Source organism: Scyliorhinus torazame, chromosome 1 (genome assembly GCF_047496885.1).
Source record: "Scyliorhinus torazame isolate Kashiwa2021f chromosome 1, sScyTor2.1, whole genome shotgun sequence".
NCBI classification, from domain to species: Eukaryota; Metazoa; Chordata; class Chondrichthyes; order Carcharhiniformes; family Scyliorhinidae; genus Scyliorhinus; species Scyliorhinus torazame.
This window is the reverse complement of record NC_092707.1, coordinates 392,132,277-392,151,877: the sequence shown is the minus strand read 5'-3', so window position 1 is coordinate 392,151,877 and position 19,601 is coordinate 392,132,277. Positions and strand designations below refer to the sequence as shown.

General features: G+C 48.8%; 1 protein-coding gene across 3 annotated transcripts in view; it reads left to right on the top strand.

Annotated features, from left to right (window-relative positions):
* fam120b (family with sequence similarity 120 member B) overlaps window positions 1–19,601 on the top strand; it is a 94,031-nt gene that overhangs the window by 22,085 nt on the left and 52,345 nt on the right. For all 3 annotated transcript variants that reach the window (XM_072513053.1, XM_072513061.1, XM_072513045.1), the window contains 3 exons: window positions 4,417–4,530; window positions 9,131–9,306; window positions 13,775–13,867. In XM_072513053.1, the coding sequence (XP_072369154.1) occupies window positions 4,417–4,530; window positions 9,131–9,306; window positions 13,775–13,867 (383 nt within the window). The remainder of the gene's footprint in view (window positions 1–4,416; window positions 4,531–9,130; window positions 9,307–13,774; window positions 13,868–19,601) is intronic.

Sequence of the window (19,601 nt, the reverse complement as noted above, 5' to 3'; positions counted from 1 at the left end):
CTTCCCAGGAAGCGTGCATGGCCGCTACATCCTGAGACACTCCGCGATCCCCTACATCTTCGAGGACCACCTCAGGATGACGGGTTGGCTCTTGGGGGATGAGGGTACCCGCTGAGGTCCTGACTGATGACATCAGTGCAGACGCCACACACCAAGGCGGAGACCTGATATAAGGGGCCCATGTTGCCACACATGCTGTCATTGAGCAGTACATCGGGCTGATCTGATGGTGCACTGCAGTACGTAAACCCCCCCCCCCAAGATGGTCTCCCGCTTGGAGGTGGTCTGCTGTGCCTTCCACAACCTCCACAGCAGCGGAGTGACATGCTGGAGGAGGAGGGACATGAGGTCTCATCTGAGGAGGAGGAGTAGTTAGACCAGTAGGGGATGGAGGACAAGCCTGGCAAGGACCCGCAGGAGGAGCCGGAGGATGGAGGGATGGAGGACAGGTGTTGGCAACGGTCCGACATGCCCGGAGGACCAAGGAGGCCCTCAGCTCACCCGATTCTCATAGGGTGAGTTGTTGTCCATCAGCTCCCCCCTCCCTCCCCAATCCCTCCTTCCCTCATTTCCCCTGAATCCCTCCAACCCCCCCAATCCCTCCACGCTCCCCTCCTTCCCACCCATTTACCTCTTTCCATCCCCCCCCCCCCGACTTTCTTGTTCCACCCTCCAAGGGTATTTGTAACATCCCTTCAGGGTGATGGGTCTGTGTTGGGACTGTCTGTGGGTCATTACAAAAGGCAAAAGAGTGATGATCACTCGCTGTGAGGTTAACTCTGGTGCCCCTCAGTTTTTGGTAAAGTCTGACTCCTGTCTTTCTGCTGACAGCGCGCTCACACCCATCCTCTGAACGGGGTCTGCATCAGGACTGTTTGATTTTGCACCACAGTGCCTGGGGGTAGGGGGTTGGGGGAGGATTTGCAGACAGGCCCTCTGTGAAGATTAACGTGACAGGGGCTTCATATGTATCCGGTGTTTTAATTGCGCACATTTGACATTTCCATGCCCCCTGGCTGCAGATGGTGCCTCCCACCCCTATGATCACTCGGTGATCATCTCTCTTCTTGATCTTTCGTGGTCTGATCTCGATGTGTGCCCAGGATGCACATCAGTGGTGGAGGCAGCCTGCTGCTTTCCGCGCCATGTGGTATGCATTGTTGTCCCTTGGCGGATGACCTCAGTCGACTTGGCAGTTTCAGTGGCGTCGCCATGCCACCCTGTTCTGCCTGCTGCCCTTGAGATGCGCTGGAGGAGGGGATTCGGGACACTCGTCGTCTCCTTGGTGGCAAGCCCCGGGTTGCAGTGTAATTTGGAGAATTGCGAGGTTATCCACTTTGGTAGTAAAAACGAGACGGCAGATTATTATCTGAATGGCCATAAATTAGGAAAGGGGAATGTGCAATGAGACCTGGGTGTCCTCGTACACCAGTTACTGAAGGTAAGCATGCAGGTGCAGCAGGCGGTAAAGAAGGCAAATGGTATCTTGGTCTTCATAGCGAGAACGTTTGAGTATAGGGGCAGGGATATCTTGCTGCAATTATACAAGGTCTTGGTGAGACCACACCTGGAATATTGTGTGCAATTTTGGTCTCCTTATCTGAGGAAGGATGTTCTTGCTCTAGAGGGAGTGCAGTGAAGGTTTATTAGACTGATTCCTGGGTTGGCAGGATTGACGTATGGGGAGAGATTGAATCGGTTAGGATTATATTCACTGGAGATCAGAAGAATGAGGGGGATCTCATAGAAATCTATAAAATTCTAACAGGTCTAGACAGGGCAGATGCAAGAAGGATATTCCTGATGTGGGTGTGGCTAGAACCAGGGTCACAGTCTGAGGATAAAGGGTAGACCATTTAGGACAGAGAAGAGGAGAAATGTCTTCACCCAGAGAGTGGTCGGCCTGTGGAATTCGTTACCACAGGAAGTAGTTGAAGCCAAAACATTTATGTTTTCAAGAAGCAGTTGTAGCATTTAGGGTAAAGGGGATCAAAGGATATGGGGGAAAAGTGGAATGAGGTTATTGAGTTGGATGATCAGCCATGATCATAATGAATGGTGGAGCGGACTCGAAGGGCCGAATGGACTCCTCCTATTTTCTATGTTTCTATGCTTTCTCTTCCCTGACGGTGCCCTTAGGGCCCTGGGGGTCTCCATGGGACGGAGGGGCAGCTGGAGTGTATTACAGAGGCCTCTGAGTTATCAGGCTCTGCCAGTCCTGGCGGCTCCCCATTGTCTGCACCATGGTGTCAGTACCCTTGTTGATTGTTGTCGGTGACTGGACCTGCAGTGCCTCAACACTGATGATGTGCGTCTGGGACATGTCGCTCAGCATGGGGCATGATGTTGAGGCCGTCAGCCATGGTCGTCGCAGACTGGGCCATGCCTTGGGCACCACCACTCAAGACGTGGACGTCATGCTCCAGGCTTTCCACTGCGGTCTCCACTCTAGCAGTGTTGGCCTCGATGGCAGGCATTGCTGACATCATCTTCCGCATCTGTAGCCTTTGGGACTCCTCCAATCGACTATGCACACGCTGGAATGTTGCTAACATCTCCTCTTGAATCTCATGGTTCTGTATCATCATCTGCATCATCTCTGGGCTAATCCTGTCCAGAGACTCAGCATCTGACTGGGACTCAGCTGAGACCTCCGACTGCTGACTGCCTTGGATGTTCCTGCCTCCACCTGATATTCATCAGCAACTGTGTGGTGCTCACCAGATTGTGCCCCAGAAGCCTGCCCACTAATGTCACCCACCGAGGCGTGTGTCTCTGAGCTGTTGGAAGTGGGAATGATATATGTGACGCATTGATGGTCGTCTCCTCAGAGCTTTCCTCCGAGGTGGTCTCTTGGGTGGAGGGAGAGGGAACAATTCTGGATGGCCCAGCCTCATCAGATGGAGGACAAAGAGAGGGCATTGTGAGCCACAGCCTGGATGGGTCAATGTGTGGGTATCGCACCAGACACTAAGGGGTCGTACTGGTGGGTTCCAGGGGTTCTGAGGAACAAGCACGAAGATCGGATGTGGGGAGGGTGCGAGGTGTCAGCCAGTGATTTGTGGGGAGGGTGGAGTTGGGAATATGAGGGGTGGCAGGCTGAACTGATGCCAGGAGCGAGCTGATAATTTACCATTACAGCTCGGTGGAGGTCGTTGGTCTTCTTCTGACATTGGATGACCGTCCTCCCAGTCATGCTGACCGCACTGACAGCCACTCCCTCCCATGCGGGATTGGTGACCCTGCTGCTGGTCCTCTGACTCTCCTCGGGGAACAGGATGTCCCGTCTCGCACCCACAGCGTTGAGAAGCCTGGCCAGGTCGGCATCGCAGGTCTGCGCGTTGCCATGCTTATGTGTTGACTGGGAGTGAGTGCTGGGGGTGTTCCCTCCCCCCTTGTTAGCGGCAAGTCCCGAAAGACTTGCCTGTTAGGTGAATTGGACATTCTGAATTCTCCCTCTGTGTACCCGAACAGGCGCCGGAATGTGGCGACGAGGGGCTTTTCACAGTAACTTCATTGCACTGTTAATGTAAGCCTACTTGTGACAATAAAGATTATTATTTAAAAAAGACACTTGAGGCACGAGTCTGGCGAATCAGAGAGCAAGACAGACAGCAATGGCGAGAAGCTCATGGGGTCTAATTTTTGACTCAGCCGTCAAAAACCCCACCCTGCCAATTGTACCCAAAATCACACTGAAATTATTCCGCTAAAGTGCTATTGCTGAAGTACTATAAAAACTGAATGTTGAAAAGTATTTATATTTTCCTGAAATGTTTCATTCCTCCCTCCTCTTCTTTGCCTTCCTCCTCGTCTGAGGCCACTGGTCAAGTATGGCTCAGTGGTCATCGGGTATCCTCCATTTCCTTGTCAATGTGGTGACTGGCATGCTTCCCAGCCCTGGATTCCCCTACTTACTCTTGTTCTAATCCATACACATCGACTTCCAGTGAGTTGTTGAATGGTAATCAGTAGGTGGAGCATTCTTGGCCTATCTTCCTCTCTCCCTGGCCTATTTGACTCACTGCCCTAACTAGTTGAGCATCAAAGAAGTTTCAAGAATAATCTTTCTCATGCAGTTTCTGATTAATGACATATGCGCCAAAATCTCCAGGGCAAAGGGGAAGGGAAGGGTCAGCGGCTGATTGGATAGCTCTTTCAAAGAACTAGGACAGGCCCGAAGGGCAGAATGACCACCTGCTTTGATTAACTCACTTGAGGCGAACTTCATTCAACCTCCTGTGGTTCCCAGCACACATGGGTTATTCGGCTCACTCTTTCAGAGAGTTGGCACAGGCATGCCAGGCTGGATGATTTCCTTCCACATTGTAAAATTCTACGAAGATGTGTTCAAGTCAACTAAGAGAGGACATCCTGTGACAATTGATAATTCTGGTTGAATTTCTTTGCATCTAGATGGCCAATCTGGAGCTGCCAAACCTTGTCCCACAGTAAAAGAGTGGTTTGTGTATCCGGGTAACAGGCTCCAGCAGCCAGATCTTGTGCCAGCTTTACTACCAGAGCTACCAGGTAACGCCCTCATTATCTTTATGTGTTTCAATAATTTAGGCAATCAAGTAATAACGGCTTGCATTGGTGTAGCACCTTTTGTGTCCTCAGGACAGCCCAGCACATTTCACAATCAGCGAAGTTCTTTGAACTGCAGACCTTGTTGAAATGTGGGGAAACACAGTGTCTGATTTTCATAGAATTCATAGATTCATAAAATTTACAGTGCAGAAGGAGGCCATTCGGCCCATCGAGTCTGCATCGGCTCTTGGAAAGAGCACCCCACTTAAGCCCTCACCTCCACCCTATCCCCGTAAACCAGTAACCCCACCTAACCGAAGGGCAATTTAACACAGCCAATCCACCTAATCTCCACATCTTTGGACTGTGGGAGGAAACCGGAGCACCCGGAGAAAACCAACGCAAACACTGGGAGAACGTGCAGACTCCACACAGACAGTGACCCAAGCCGGAATCGAACCTGGGACCCTGAGCTGTGAAGCAACTGTGCTAACCACTCTGCTTCAGTGCTGCCCAAACACTACGATCCCACAAACTACAATGCAATTAATGAGTTAATCAGTTAAGCTTTAGTGGCATTGGTTGAGGGATAGTTGACACTGTTGTAAATTAATGCTCATTCACTTATGTAATTGAGGAATCTGGAGCCAATCTTTATTCACAAAAGCCAGGGAACACAGGTATAGAGTCCTTCTCTCCCCCCCCTTACAGGTGGAAAAGCAGTTCTTATATATGCTTTTTTAAAAAGATTTTGTTTTAATAAATTTAGAATACCCAATTCATTTCTTCCCCCAATTAAGGGGCAATTTAGCGTGGCCAATTCAACTACCCTGCACATTTTTGGGTTGTGGGGGTGAAACCCACGCAGACACGGGAAGAATGTGCAAACTCCATACGGACAGTGACCCAGAGCTGGGATCAAACCTGGCGCCTCGGCGCCGTGAGGCTGCAGGGCTAACCACTGCCCCACCGTGCTGCCCACCAGTAGTTATATATCCTTAAGAATAATGCCCTAACCTTTCACCAAGCTCATGACGGGAGGCAAAAGTAGACATTGGGCCGCTCCAAAATGACGCTGGTAATCTAGTGATGGGAGACAAGGAAATAGCAGAGGAACTAAATAAGTACTTTGCGTCAGTCTTCACAGTAGAAGACATGAGTAATATCCCAACGATTCAGGAGAGTCAGGGGGCAAAGTTGAATATGGTAGCCATCACAAAGGAGAAAGTGCTAGAGAAACTAAGAGACCTAAAAATTGATAAATCTCCGGGCCCAGATGGGCTACATCCTAGAGTTCTAAAGGAGATAGCTGAAGAAATAGTGGAGGCATTAGTTATGATCTTTCAAAAGTCACTGGAGTCAGGGAAAGTCCCAGAGGATTGGAAAATCGCTGTTGTAACCCCCCTGTTCAAGAAGGGAACAAGAAAAAAGATGGAAAATTATAGGCCAATTAGCCTAACCTCAGTTGTTGGCAAGATTCTAGAATCCATCGTTAAGGATGAGATCTCTAAATTCTTGCAAGTGCAGGGTCGGATTAGGACAAGTCAGCATGGATTTAGTAAGGAGAGGTCGTGCCTGACAAACCGTTAGAGTTCTTTGAAGAGATAACAAATAGGTTAGACCAAGGAGAGCCAATGGATGTTATCTATTTTGACTTCCAAAAGGCCTTTAATAAGGTGCCTCACAGGAGACTGCTGAGTAAAATAAGGGCCCATGGTATTCGAGGCAAGGTACTAACATGGATTGACGACTGGCTGTCAGGCAGAAGACAGAGAGTTGGGATAAAAGGTTCTTTTTCGCAATGGCAACCGGTGACGAGTGGTGTCCCGCAGGGTTCAGTATTGGGGCCACAGCTGTTCTCTTTATATATATATATATATATAGATGACGGGACTGGGGGCATTCTGGCTAAGTTTGCCGATGATACAAAGATAGGTGGAGGGGCAGGTAGTATTGAGGAGGTGGGGAGGCTGCAGAAAGATTTAGACAATTTAGGAGAGTGGCCCAAGAAATGGCTGATGAAATTCAACGTGGGCAAGTGCGAGGTCTTGCACTTTGGAAAAAAGAATAGAGGCATGGACTATTTTCTAAACGGTGATAAAATTCATAATGCTGAAGTGCAAAGGGACTTGGGAGTCCTAGTCCAGGATTCTTTAAAGGTAAACTTGCAGGTTGAGTCCGTAATTAAGAAAGCAAATACAATGTTGTCATTTATCTCAAGAGGCTTGGAATATAAAAGCAGGGATGTACTTCTGAAGCTTTATAAAGCACTAGTTAGGCCCCATTTAGAATACTGTGAGCAATTTTGGGCCCCACACCTCAGGAAGGACAAACTGGCACTGGAGCGGATCCAGCGGAGATTCACACGGATGATCCCAGGAATGGTAGGCCTAACATACGATGAACATCTGAGGATCCTGGGATTATATTCATTGGAGTTTAGGAGGTTGAGGGGAGATCTAATAGAAACTTACAAGATAATGAATGACTTAGATAGGGGGGATGGAGGGAAGTTGTTTCCATTAGCAGGGGAGACTAGGACCCGGGGGCACAGCCTTAGAATAAAAGGGAGTCACTTTAGAACAGAGATGAGGAGAAATGTCTTCAGCCAGAGAGTGGTGGGCCTGTGGAATTCATTGCCACAGAGGGCGGTGGAGGCCGGGATGTTGAGTGTCTTTAAGACAGAAGTTGATAAATTCTTGATTTCTCGAGGAATTAAGGGCTATGGAGAGAGAGCGGGTAAATGGAGTTGAAATCAGCCATGATTGAATGGTGGAGTGGACTCGATGGGCCGAATGGCCTTACTTCCGCTCCTATGTCTTATGGTCTTATGACGAGAGCATGCCCTTCATTGTGACAAGACTGCAGTATTCGGGGGGATTTTCCAGACGTTCTCGCCAGCGGGATCTATCGGTCCCATCAATGGCGAATCCCCAAACCAGCAGCGGGGGATAGATTCCATGGGCAATCCCATTTTCAGCGGCAGGACCTGCCATCGGAAAACACGCCACAGGACGGTAGCACAATGGTTAGCATAAATGTTTCACAGCTCCAGGGTCCCAGGTTCGATTCCCGGCTTGGGTCACTGTCTGTGCAGAGTCTGCACGTTCTCCCCGTGTGTGCGTGGGTTTCCTCCGGGTGCTCTGGTTTCTTCCCACAGTCCAAAGATGTGCAGGTTAGGTGGATTGGCCATGCTAAATTGCCCTTAGTGGCCAAATTGCCCTTAGTGTTAGGTGGGGTTACTGGGTTATGGGGATAGGGTGGCGGTGTGGGCTTGGGTAGGGTGCTCTTTCCAAGAGCCGGTGCAGACTCGATGGGCCGAATGGCCTCCTACGGCACTGTAAATTCTATGAAGGACGTGGGGAAAATTCTCCCCCTTTAACAGACATATCTAGCTGTGCCAAACCTTTTTTTCCAATTAAGGGGCAATTTAGCGTGGCCAATCCACCTACCCAACACACCTTTTGGCTGTGGGGGTAAACCCGGGGAGTATGTGAAAAACCCACACGGACAGTGACCCAGGGCCAGGATCAAACCTGGGACCCCGGCGCCAGGGACCTCGGCGCTGTGAGGCAGCAGTGCCAACCACTGCGCCACCATGCTGCCCCTAGCTGTGCTAAACCTGACTGGGAATGCTTGATGCCAAATTGACTGCAGAATCTGGAGCAATGTTCAGTTTTCCAGCACTGGTAGTATTCCTTAAGCTGATGCACACCTCATGGGATTGGGTGGAAAATGGCATTGGGTGGGGACTTTTGTGAGCCCCTGTGAGTAAATAAGAAATCATCTTATTTTCAGCATTTCCAACAGTATTAATTATAATCCATGCATTGTAACTTCTTCTCAGTTTCTGGAAAAGAAACCTGATAATTGAGATGAAAGAGAAAAAAATTGCAGCTTTGAAAGCAGATAATGCTGGAAATAAGCTGCAGGTCCTGACAGCTTCTGAAAGGAGAGTGGGGTTTTAATAAAAAGCTAACCTTTCTGGGCTGAGATCCATGGTCGGATCCCAGGGGTCCCATTGCTGAACGTTAACCCGTCTTTTCAGTTTACAGATGCTGACAGACCTGCTGTGTATTTCCGGCACACTGTTTTCATCTGAATGCTCCTAGTGAGTATGTTCTCTAATTATCAAATAAAAAGAGCTTTTGGAGATGCTGCCCTCATCACTGACCTCTATAAGCTTGGAAAATTCTGCTCCGTTTGGCAGTGGGGGAGTTCACAAGCAGACGTCTGCACGTGTGCAGCCTCCGACCGGGCCTCAAAGGATAGCAGGAACCCTGAATGATTTTTTTTCCTTCTCTACGACAGCGGCGCTGAGGCTACTTGTAGTGGCCCTACTATTAATCGGGCTGTGGTCAGTTAATTTGGCACACAGCAGCAGCAATTGGCAGAGACTTCTGTTCGGTCTATATCAGGGCAGCTCCCATCTGCACTTTTGTGCCATTCCTTAATTTAAAGAGAGGGGAATCACCATTTGCGATGCACGGCTTTGACTGCTACCTAAAAGTTGTCTAGTTGCACTGTGATGGTGCTCGATTAAAGTATGTCTTAAACTTCTGAAGCAGGTGTTAGTCTAATCCAAATATTTTATTTGCAGGAGGAACACCAGATCTACAAACCTTGTGGCTGACAGAAGGGGTAGAGGTTCAGAAGTTACGTTACTGCACATTTCTTGCATGTTTTGGCTTACAAGACTTTGCTGAGGAGTTACTTCCTCTCGAGCCTCCCGCTGCTGTCGCTCTTTGCTGCCTGCTGATCTATGTCACGGTGCAGGTACGGAGACATGCCTTTTTTAAAATAAATTTAGAGTACCCAATTCATTTTTCCAATTAAGGGGCTAATTTGCCAATCCACCTACCCTGCACATCTTTGTGTTGTGGGGGCGCAACCCATGCAACGCGGGGAGAATGTGCAAACTCCACATGGACAGTGACCCAGAGCCGGGATCGAACCTGGGACCTCGGTGCCGTGAGGCAGCAGGGCTAACCCAGTGCGCCACCGTGCTGCCCTAGGGAGACATGCTTACTCCTTTTTGTGGCCTTAACGACGTGGTGGACAGAAAACGAGTTTCTAAACGTCAGTGCTAATCCCGCAGCCCAGTAACAAAAAATAAAAATGCAGCAGCCGAATCGGATGGGGGAAGAGTTTAAAAAAAATTTTAGAGTACCCAATTCATTTTTTCCAATGAAGGGGCAATTTAGCGTGGCCAATCCACCTAGCCTGCACATCTTTGGGTTGTGGGGGCGAGACCCACGCAAACACGGGGCGAATGTGCAAACTCCACACGGACAGTGACCCAGAGCAGGGATCGAACCTGGGACCTCGGCGCCGTGAAGCAGCAGTGCTAACCACTGTGCCACCGTGCTGCCCGGATGCGGGAAGAGTTAAACTTGGCAGAGGGGGGAAGAGTTAAACTTGGCAGAGAGGGAAAGAGTGGGACTAAAAGGGAAGAGTCAGATGAACAGGAAGGGGGCGGGGGGGAGAGAGAGAGAGAGAGACTGGGGAGGGCGAGTGAGACGGTACACAAAGGGATGAAGATGCCTTGTGAGTACAAGGTGGGAGCAGTAAAATAGCTCATGATCAGTTAGTGAGAAGGTGGATACTCTTTGAGGAAAGGCGTATTTATGCTTGACCAAGATGAAAGCTCTCCCAAGAGCTTTATGATAAATGTAGCCGTATTGAGGTTCAGCGCTGCCACAAAACAAGAAACTAGAAGTAAATTTAAGCGGAGAAAGACAGACTGCACAGTAAAGGAAAAATAAAAGATTTTGATCTATTTGCTGGGAGATCGCCACCCGTTGGAATCCTTGGCTTGAGGCAGCAGTATATAAAACATGAAGGTTTATTTAATGGAATTTCAGTCAATTAAATATGAACTGAGAATCACTAAATAAGTTCAGAAGATATAGGAGCAGAATTAGGCCATTCTGCCCATCGAGTCTGTTCCGCCATTCGATCATAACATAAGAACTAGGAACAGGAGTAGGCCATCTGGCCCCTCGAGCCTGCTCCGCCATTTAATAAGATCATGGCTGATCTTTGTGGACTCAGCTCCACTCTCCGGCCCATACACCATATCCCCGAATCCCTTTATTCTTCAGAAAGGTATCTATCTTTTTCTTAAAAACGTTTAAAGAAGGAGCCTCAACTGCTTCACTGGGCAAGGAATTCCAGAGATTCACAACCCTTTGGGTGAAGAAGTTCCTCCTACACTCCGTCCTAAATCTACTGCCCCTTATTTTGAGACTATGCCCCTTAGTTCTGCTTTCCCCAACCAGTGGAAACAACCTGCCCGCATCTATCCTATCTATTCCCTTCATAATTTTATATGTTTCAATAAGATCCCCCCGCATCCTTCTAAACTCCAATGAGTACAGTCCCAGTCTACTCAACCTCTCATCATAATCTAATCCCCTCAACTCTGGGATCAACCTAGTGAATCTCCTCTGCACTCCCTCCAGTGCCAATATGTCCTTTCTCAGGTAAGGAGACCAAAACTGAACACAATACTCCAGGTGTGGCCTCACCAACACCTTATACAATTGCAGCATAACCTCCCTAGTCTTGAACTCCATCCCTCTAGCAATGAAAGACAAAACTCGATTAGCCTTCTTAATCACCTGTTGCACCTGCACACCAACTTTTTGCTACTCGTGCACCAGCACACCCAGGTCCCTCTGCACAGCAGCATGTTTTAACATCTTACCGTTTAAATAATAACCCGTTCTGCTGTTATTCCTCCCAAAATGAATAGCCTCACACTTGGCAACATTGAATTCCATCTGCCAGACCCTAGCCCATTCACCTAACCTATCCAAATCGTTCTGCAGACTTCCGGTATCCTCTGCCCTTTTTGCTTTACCACTCATCTTAGTGTCGTCTGATATGATAGTCTTGGCTGATATGTTCCTCATTTGTTACCTACGGTGCTATTGACCAAGAGCTGGTGCGTTCCTCAGGGGGGGGCACGGGGGCATCCGGCCCCGAGGGGGGCCCCACGGTGGCCTGGCCCGCGATCGGGGCCTACCTGTACCATGGGGGCACTCCTTCCTTCCGCGCCTGCCTCTGTAGGGCTCCGCCATCGCCGGCGCGGAGAAGAACCCCCCCTGCGCATGCGCAGGAATACGCCGGCCAGTCTGCGCATGCGCGGAACCATGCTGGCTGTTCTGCGCATGCGCCAACTCGCGCCGGCCCTTCGCCGCTGGTTGACGCGGCGCCAACACTTCCGGCACCGGCCTAGCTCCTGGAGGTGCGGAGGATTCCGCAACTTCCATTTGGCCCGACACCAGATTGGTTTGCGCCATTCTTGGCGCCGGCATCGGGCCATCCCGCCAATTGCGGGAGAATCCCGCCAATTGTGGGAGAATCCCGCCCAGGATCGAAGAGCCTTCCGAACCTAAACACCTTCAATGTGATCCTGGCTGATCCCATCATGGCCTCAACTCCACCATCCAGCCTGTTCTCCATAAACTCTCAACCCATTACCAATGAAAAATCTGTCTAACTCCTCCTCAAATTTACTCAATGCCCCAGCATTCACCGCACTCTGGGGTGGCGACTTCCACTCCATAGATTCACCTCCCCTTGAGAGTAGTTTTTCCTCAAATCTGTTTTAAATTTGCTACCTCTTATCCTAAGATTATGATCTCTCGTTTTAGAATGCCCCACAAGAGGAAACATCGGCTCCACGTCTACTTTATCCAGACCTTTTAGCATCTTGTATACCTCAGTGTGATCTCCCCTCACTCTTCTAAACTCTAGAGAGTATAGGTCAAAACTGTTCAATCTCTCCTCATGAGAAACCCCTCATCGCTGGAATCAATCTTGTGAACATCCTCTGAACTGCAGTCATAGTTGGTAAGCATAATAGAAGATTACTTAATGAGTGAATTCGTGTTTAATCCTCAAGAGGTGATGTGAACCTTAACTGGTCGACTTTAAGTAACCCAGATATCCAGATAGGAAATGGAAGTCATGGCACCCTTGGGGGATAGTAGGTACAGAATGATCAGATTCAGCATTACTTCCTGGTCGAAAGGGCGGCAAATGGCGCAGTGGTTAGCACTGGGACTGGGGCGCTGAGGACCCGGGTTCGCATCCTGGCCCACAGTCACTGTCCGTGTGGAGTTTGCACATTCTCCCAGTGGTTCCGTGGGTTTCACCCCACAACCCAAAGATGTGCAGGTTAGGTGGATTGGCCACGCTAAATTGCCCCTTAATTTGAAAATACATTTTTTTTTACTTCCTGGTAAATTTGGAAACAGCTCAGCATTATGCCTGTGAAAGAAAAAAAAAAGACTTGCATTTATATAGCACCTTTCATGACAGTGGCAATCTCAGGGCTCCTGACGACCAATAAAGTACATTTGAAGTGTTGGATTGTAGGGAACATGGCAACCAATTTTGTGCACAGCAAGGTCCCACAAAAACGATGTTGATTGAGGGATGAAAAAAATTTCGAACAGGTTTGGAACAGGCCGACGAACTGCCCCCAAGTATCCAGGAAGCCTTCCTCTGACCCTCGGGTGGCGTACTTAATCTTCCCCAGGTGGAGAAATTCCGAAAGGTCAGCGAGCCAGTCTGCAGCTTTGGATGGTGCTGCCGATTGCCAGCCGAGCAGGATTCTCCGGCGTGCGATTAGGGAAGCGAAAGCAAGGGCGTTGGCCCCCTTCCCCATGTGTAACTCTGGCTGCTCCGATACCCCGAAGATTGCCACTAGATGGCATGGCTTCACCCTCACCCCCACAACCTTGGACATTGCCTCGGAGAAGGCTGTCCAGAACCCAGCAAACTTGGGGCAAGCCCAAAACATGTGGGTGTGGTTGGCCGGGGCCCTCTGGCACCGCTCACATTTGTCCTCCACCTCCGGGAAGAACCTGCTCATTCGGGTTCTGGTCAGGTGCGCTCTGTGCACCACTTTGAGCTGCATTAGGCTTAGCCTTGTGGAGGTGGAGTTCGCCCTGTTCAGTGCTTCGCTCCAGAGTCCCCATCCTACCTCCGTCCCCAGTTCGTCCTCCCATTTTTGTCTGGTGAGGGATAAATTTTAGCCAGTCCACCAGGGATAGCTTGCTCAAAATAGTGCCGTGGGATCTTTTACATCCACGGAAGCAGGTAAATGGAGCCTCTGTTTAATATCTCATCTGAAATTAGCATCTGACAGTGCCAGCCTTGATTCCTGTGCTCAAACCCTGGAGTGGGATCGGAACCCGATGTTCAAAAGGTCTTTCATTGTTTGTTTTAGGCAAGCCAGATCTGTCAGGAGGACCTGGATGCATATTTAGCTCAGGCTCTCTGTATCCGGGACAAGTCGGCTGACCATCTCGCTCAGATACAGGTAAGTGATTCACTCTGCTCATCTACTTGACCCTGATAACCTTCAATACATCTTTCCTGGGTCTTAGGGCATAGCAGGGAGCCCGGTGACTGCACCATCACCAAGCACATACATTTATTTCTATATCTACCTTTTAATATTCCAATAGCAAAGGAAAACTTCATATCAAACCAAAACCGCAATTAGACATGGCCGTTGTTATCAAGTTATCTTTGACACAGCAAATAGTGCCTTACAACAAAGGGACAGTATAAATGCGTTACCAATACTGATAGCATGCTAAGCTGTTCATAGAATCCCTCCAGTGCAGAAGGAGGCCATTCAGCCCATAGAGTCTGCATCGACCCTCCGAAAGAGCACTCGACCCAGGTCCACTCCCCTGTCCACCCCACCCTATACCCATAACCTAACTTGCACATCCCTGGACACTGAGGGGCAATTTAGCATGGCCAATCCACCTAACCTGCCCATCTTTAGATAGTGGGAGGAACCTGGAGCGAGCACCCAGTGGAAACGCACACAGACACGGGGAAAACACTGTCATCCAAGGCCGGAACTGAACCCAGGTCCTGCCGCTGTGAGGCAGCAGTGCTAACCACTGTGCAGCTGCATTCAGCAGGAAGTAGAGCATGAATACTGTTAACAAGGGGCGGCATGTGGCGCAGTGGTTCGCACTGGGACTGTGGCGCTGAGGACCCGGGTTCGAATCTTGGCCCTAGATCACTGTCCGTGTGGAGTTTGCACATTCTCCCCATGTCTGCCTGGGTTTCGCCCCCCACAACCCAAAGATGTGCAGGTTACGTGGATTGGCCACGCTAAGTTGCCCCTTAATTGGAAAAAATATTGTTAACACCTCCTATCATTAACTGGGGAATTCATTGCCGGGTTCATTTCCTCCCTGCGAAGTTAAGGCAACACACTATTTTGATCTTCCCTACCTCCATACATTTGGATCCCCTCCTGCAAATGATTGGATTAGATAACATGCTGTAGGCATGTTGAAGAGCATGGCATCTTATTGCTTATCAGCAGCACAGGTCATGATTGAGGACAGACATTGGCCCACGGAGAGAATGATTTCAGATCAGGTTTGCAGGTTTTTCCAAATGATTACAATCCACTGAACCTGTGTCATGTCCATGTCTACTCACTCAGGTTGTCACATTACAGTCCATCACCATAGCAAGACTGGATGGCTACTAAGATTCGCCTTTGAAGGACTGTCTACTTATTGGCCAAGCTTCCACGCGAAGTTTGATGAAAGAATAAGAATTTAAATGGGGTCGAGAAGCAAATGGAATTGGGAGAACAAATAAACCACTCAATAAAAAGGCCATTCAGGCAGCAAGGTGGCGCAGTGGTTAGCATTGCTGCTCACGGCGCCGCGGTCCCAGGTTCGATCCCAGCTCTGGGTCACTGTCCGTGTGGAGCTTGCACATTCTCCCCATGTTTGCGTGGGTTTCGCCCCCACAACCCAAAGATGTGCAGGGTAGGTGGATTGGCCACGCTAAATGCCCCTTAATTGGAAAAAATGAACTGGGCACTCTAAATATTTAAAAAAAGGCCATTCAAAAAACCCTGCCAGAACACATGGGTGGGTTTTGTGGCAGCATTGGTTGGCAGAGGGATGTTCCAGTCCCGCCGCTGTCAAAGGGGTTCCCCGTCGTTTGACCCTCCAGGGGAGCCCGGCAGCAGGGCTCACCGTCAACGGGACAGGATGAGCCCGCCAGCGGGCAGAGCTGGAAAATGCTGCCCTAGGGTTTATTTCTAGAAGGATAGAATTGAAAAGTAGGGAAGTTGCTTAAACCGCTACAGAACTTTGGTTAGACCACACCTGTGTGTTGTACTGTGTACAATTCCAATCACCATGAATATAAAGAATAGAGAAGCACTGACTCGAGCACAGGAAATATTTATATGGGCGGGACTAGAACTGCAAGGTTCTCCCGAAAGACGTGCTGTTAGGTGATTTGGACATTCTGAATTCTCCCTCAGTGTTCCCGAACAGGCACCGTAATGTGGTGTCATGGGGATTTTCTTTTAAAAAAAAAAAATTTAGAGTACCCAATATGTTTTTTCCAATTAAGGGGCAATTTAGAGTGGCCAATCCACCTAACCTGCACGTCTTTGGGTTGTGGGGGTGAAACCCACTCAGACACGGGGAGAATGTGCAAACTCCACACAGACAGTGACCCAGAGCTGAGATCGAACCCAGGTCCTCAGCGCCGTAGGCAGCAGTGCTAACCACTGCGCCACCATGCCACCCGACTGGGGGATTTTCACAGTAACTTCACTGCAGTGTTAATGTAAGCCTACTTGTGACACTAATAAAGATTATTATTAACCATTAGGAGAGGACAAACAGAATGGTTCCCTTTGGGTGCAGAGAAAATGTTTCCACTTATGGGGAACAGCAAAACTAAAGACCATCAATCTGCGATAGTCACCAAGAAATCCAGTAAGGAATTCGGAAGGAAGTTCTTTACCAGAGAGTGGTGAGAATGTGGAACTCGTTCGCACAAGAAGCGGTAGCTGAGTTGAATTTCAGGGGAAGCTAAATGAGCACACGAGGGAAAAGGGCGTAGATGGAAATTTTTTGGAGTTAAATGAGGAAGTATGGGAGAAAATGCCTGTGTGGAGTTTGCATATTCTCCGTTGTCTTGTGGGTTTCCTCCGGGTGCTCCAGTTTCCTCCCACAGTCCAAAGACGTGCAGATTAGGTGGATCGGCCGAGATAAATCGCCCCTTAGTGTCCAGAGATGTGTAGGTTAGGTTAAAGTTGTTTTTGTGGGATTGGGCATTAGATGCAGCCTTGCTCATGTCAGCCACATTCAGAGACCAAGTAAAGAACATGCCCGACCACGTACTCATTGTTCTGCATTGAGTGGTGTCTTCCTCCTCTCATCCCCATAGTTACAGCACCTAGATGTAATGCTGCTAGACCCATCCAGATTCGTGTACCCTTTTTCTGTGATCATAAAGTGCAGCCTCTTCAAACGGATATGGATTTAATTAGAGAATTGGGACTGGAGAGACAAGTGCCTTTCTCAAAATGTTAGCATAGCGCTCGGTGTCTGCTCATTGCAGACGTGCATGGCATCATGTCTACATTGTGCTGGACCTCCGACCTCTGAATTGCGGCCACAGAGCCAGGGTGACAGTGAGATTGTATCCACTTGGCGAACGGGACTCCCATGTTGCCTGCAGACTCGTGCGGAGGATAAATGGCATGAGTACAGTAATGAAACTAACTGAATAGTCCTTTCAAAGAGGCATGACAGGCTGAATGGCCACTTTCTGCTCTGTATGGTGTGGACTGGCTGCACAAACGGGCTTGTACTTGCCCCACCGGTTTGGCGGAGCTCAATGTGGAATTCATAGAATCCCTACAGTGCAGAAGGAGGCCATTCGGTCCATCAAGTTTGCACCAAAGAAGAATCCCACCTAGGCCCATTCATCCATCCTATCCCCGTAACCCTCTAACCCTATCTAACTGTTGGACACCAGGGGCAATTTATCATGGCCAATTCACCTAACCTGCACATCTTTGGACTGTGGGATGAAACCAGAGCACCAGGAGGAAACCCACGCAGACACGGGGAGAACGTGCAAACTCCACACAATCATCCAAGATCGTAATCGAACCCGGGTCCTTGGCTCTGTTAGGCAGCAGTGCCACCCATTGGGGCTACACAACTTTGAGACTGCAAAGTACTAGTCTGACACGGGTGCTGCAGAGTGAGTGGATATTTTGCAAATCAGTCATTAGGCAGGTATTCAGCACACTTTCTAAATGCTTTTGTGGTTAACAGTGTTTGAGTCAATAAGCTATGCTTTAGCTGTCATTGCTAATCATTAGGTAAAGTGCCGTTACTGGAATTTTGAAAATGTAAGAGCTGCTTAATGTGGGATTGTTAACCTGCTTTAGCTTGGGTACGCTAAGATATCTAAAAGAATCTTACTCGTTTCAAACTAGATGGCTCTGAATATCACAAGCTGCTCCGAGAAAGCTCAGATAATCAAGACCCGTTAACAAAACTTGTGTGCAACATCCAAATCTGGCAGTTGTGTGTGCCTGTTGTGGACAAAACAGATGCAACTATGAACAGAATACTGCAAATAGCTTCTAATTTATTTCCCTCTGCTTCCATCCTGGACTTTAGAAGGTTGACCATTTTACTTGCATTGAGGCAGTCAGGGGAACTGGAAGATGCAAAGCCGTTGTTTTAAGGTGTAACTAACAGAGTTGGTTAATTATCCAAAACTTCCAAGGTATATGCCAGGCCCTCATTAAAAGGCCTGCAGTTGAGAGTGTGGGTTTTGTTGTAAGGCAGCTGAACTTTGACTCCTGACTCCTTTTCTCATACTGTGTTACGGGGCAGTTGCTATAGCGCACACGACTCATTATAACACACAATGCTTGCCTCCAGAGGACTGTTGCTGTTGGAGTGAAGACAGATGAACAGCGAACGCTGTACATCTATTGTACATACCAAATACGGCAGTGAAACAGCAGAATGTAGTTTTGAACCTGCTGTGAAATATGCTTTAAGGTGCCGACACTTAGGTCAGGCTATGTAATGTTTCCGTTTTCTCCAATTTGGATTTTACATCCTGGTTTTTTTATTACAGTGCATTGAATTGGTTCAGTTTTGAACTGAAAATGTAAATTTTCCTTACCCCACCCCCACTTTAATTTGAGAAAAAAAGCAAATCCTTTCATTAGTAAAATTTGCCCCTTGCAATCCCTCATTTGAACTGCACACATTCCATCGTGCTAGAGTGGGTAATTTATAATGAGGATGTCCTGCTGTTTAAGGGAAGTACTTCTCATTAAGGGATCTGACAGGAGCTGGGTAGATCTGGATGCACTGTGGCTGGTTATTGGCAGTACCTGAAAAACCAAAAGCCTGATCCTCTTTGAAGAGCGTCTGCCAGTCAATAGTTAAACAACGCTTAAGTGGTCCAAGTGAGTGATTAAAGAGGCTCGGAAAGGCTGCTTGTGTTGCATGGGTGGGGCTGGCAGTCAGTGAGACAAGCATCGGATTGCTCTTTGGAGCAGGCCTGTGTCAGCAGCAGCAGGTGTTGCCTGAGGAAGGGCGCAGGCTTGCAGTAAACCAGGGGGGAGGGGCAGGGAAGCGACCCGGGACACCTGCCTGTCATCTGCCACCAGTCCCGGGCACCTGCTGGCGGGGTGGGTGGGTGGGGGTGGGGTGACCATTGTTGCAGGTGGCCTGGAATGCAACAACAACAGTGTTACATCTGCTGCAGGTCTGATGCACCTGTCGGGGTGGGAGATCCAGTCATTGTTTGCAGCCTTGGCAAGTGTTGCATCTGTCCAGCGTTTGTGCTATTTCCAGCTAGGGAGAGACAGCTGGCTGCAGTTCAGGGAATGCTCAGAGCTCTGTCAGTATCTATCCTGCTGCCGATAATGAACGCGACTCCCAGCTCCTGGATTAGACCGACATAAACACTCCCAGGGAATTAAATATTAATGACTTTGGCAAGCAAAAGAAAGCTGTGTTTCCCTAATAGAAAGTGATGGCTTTTTGTCTAATTGCTATGTTATCAGTGGATATTGTTGCAACAATTCTGCATCAACCTTCCACCAAAATAAAAAGTGCATTAAGGTTGAAGCTGGTGAGTAAAACAAAGTTAACCCCAGTTCAGCCTGGGTGAGTGATGTGTCATGAATTGCAAAATCACCCGAAGACCGAAACATGCAGCACAGGAGG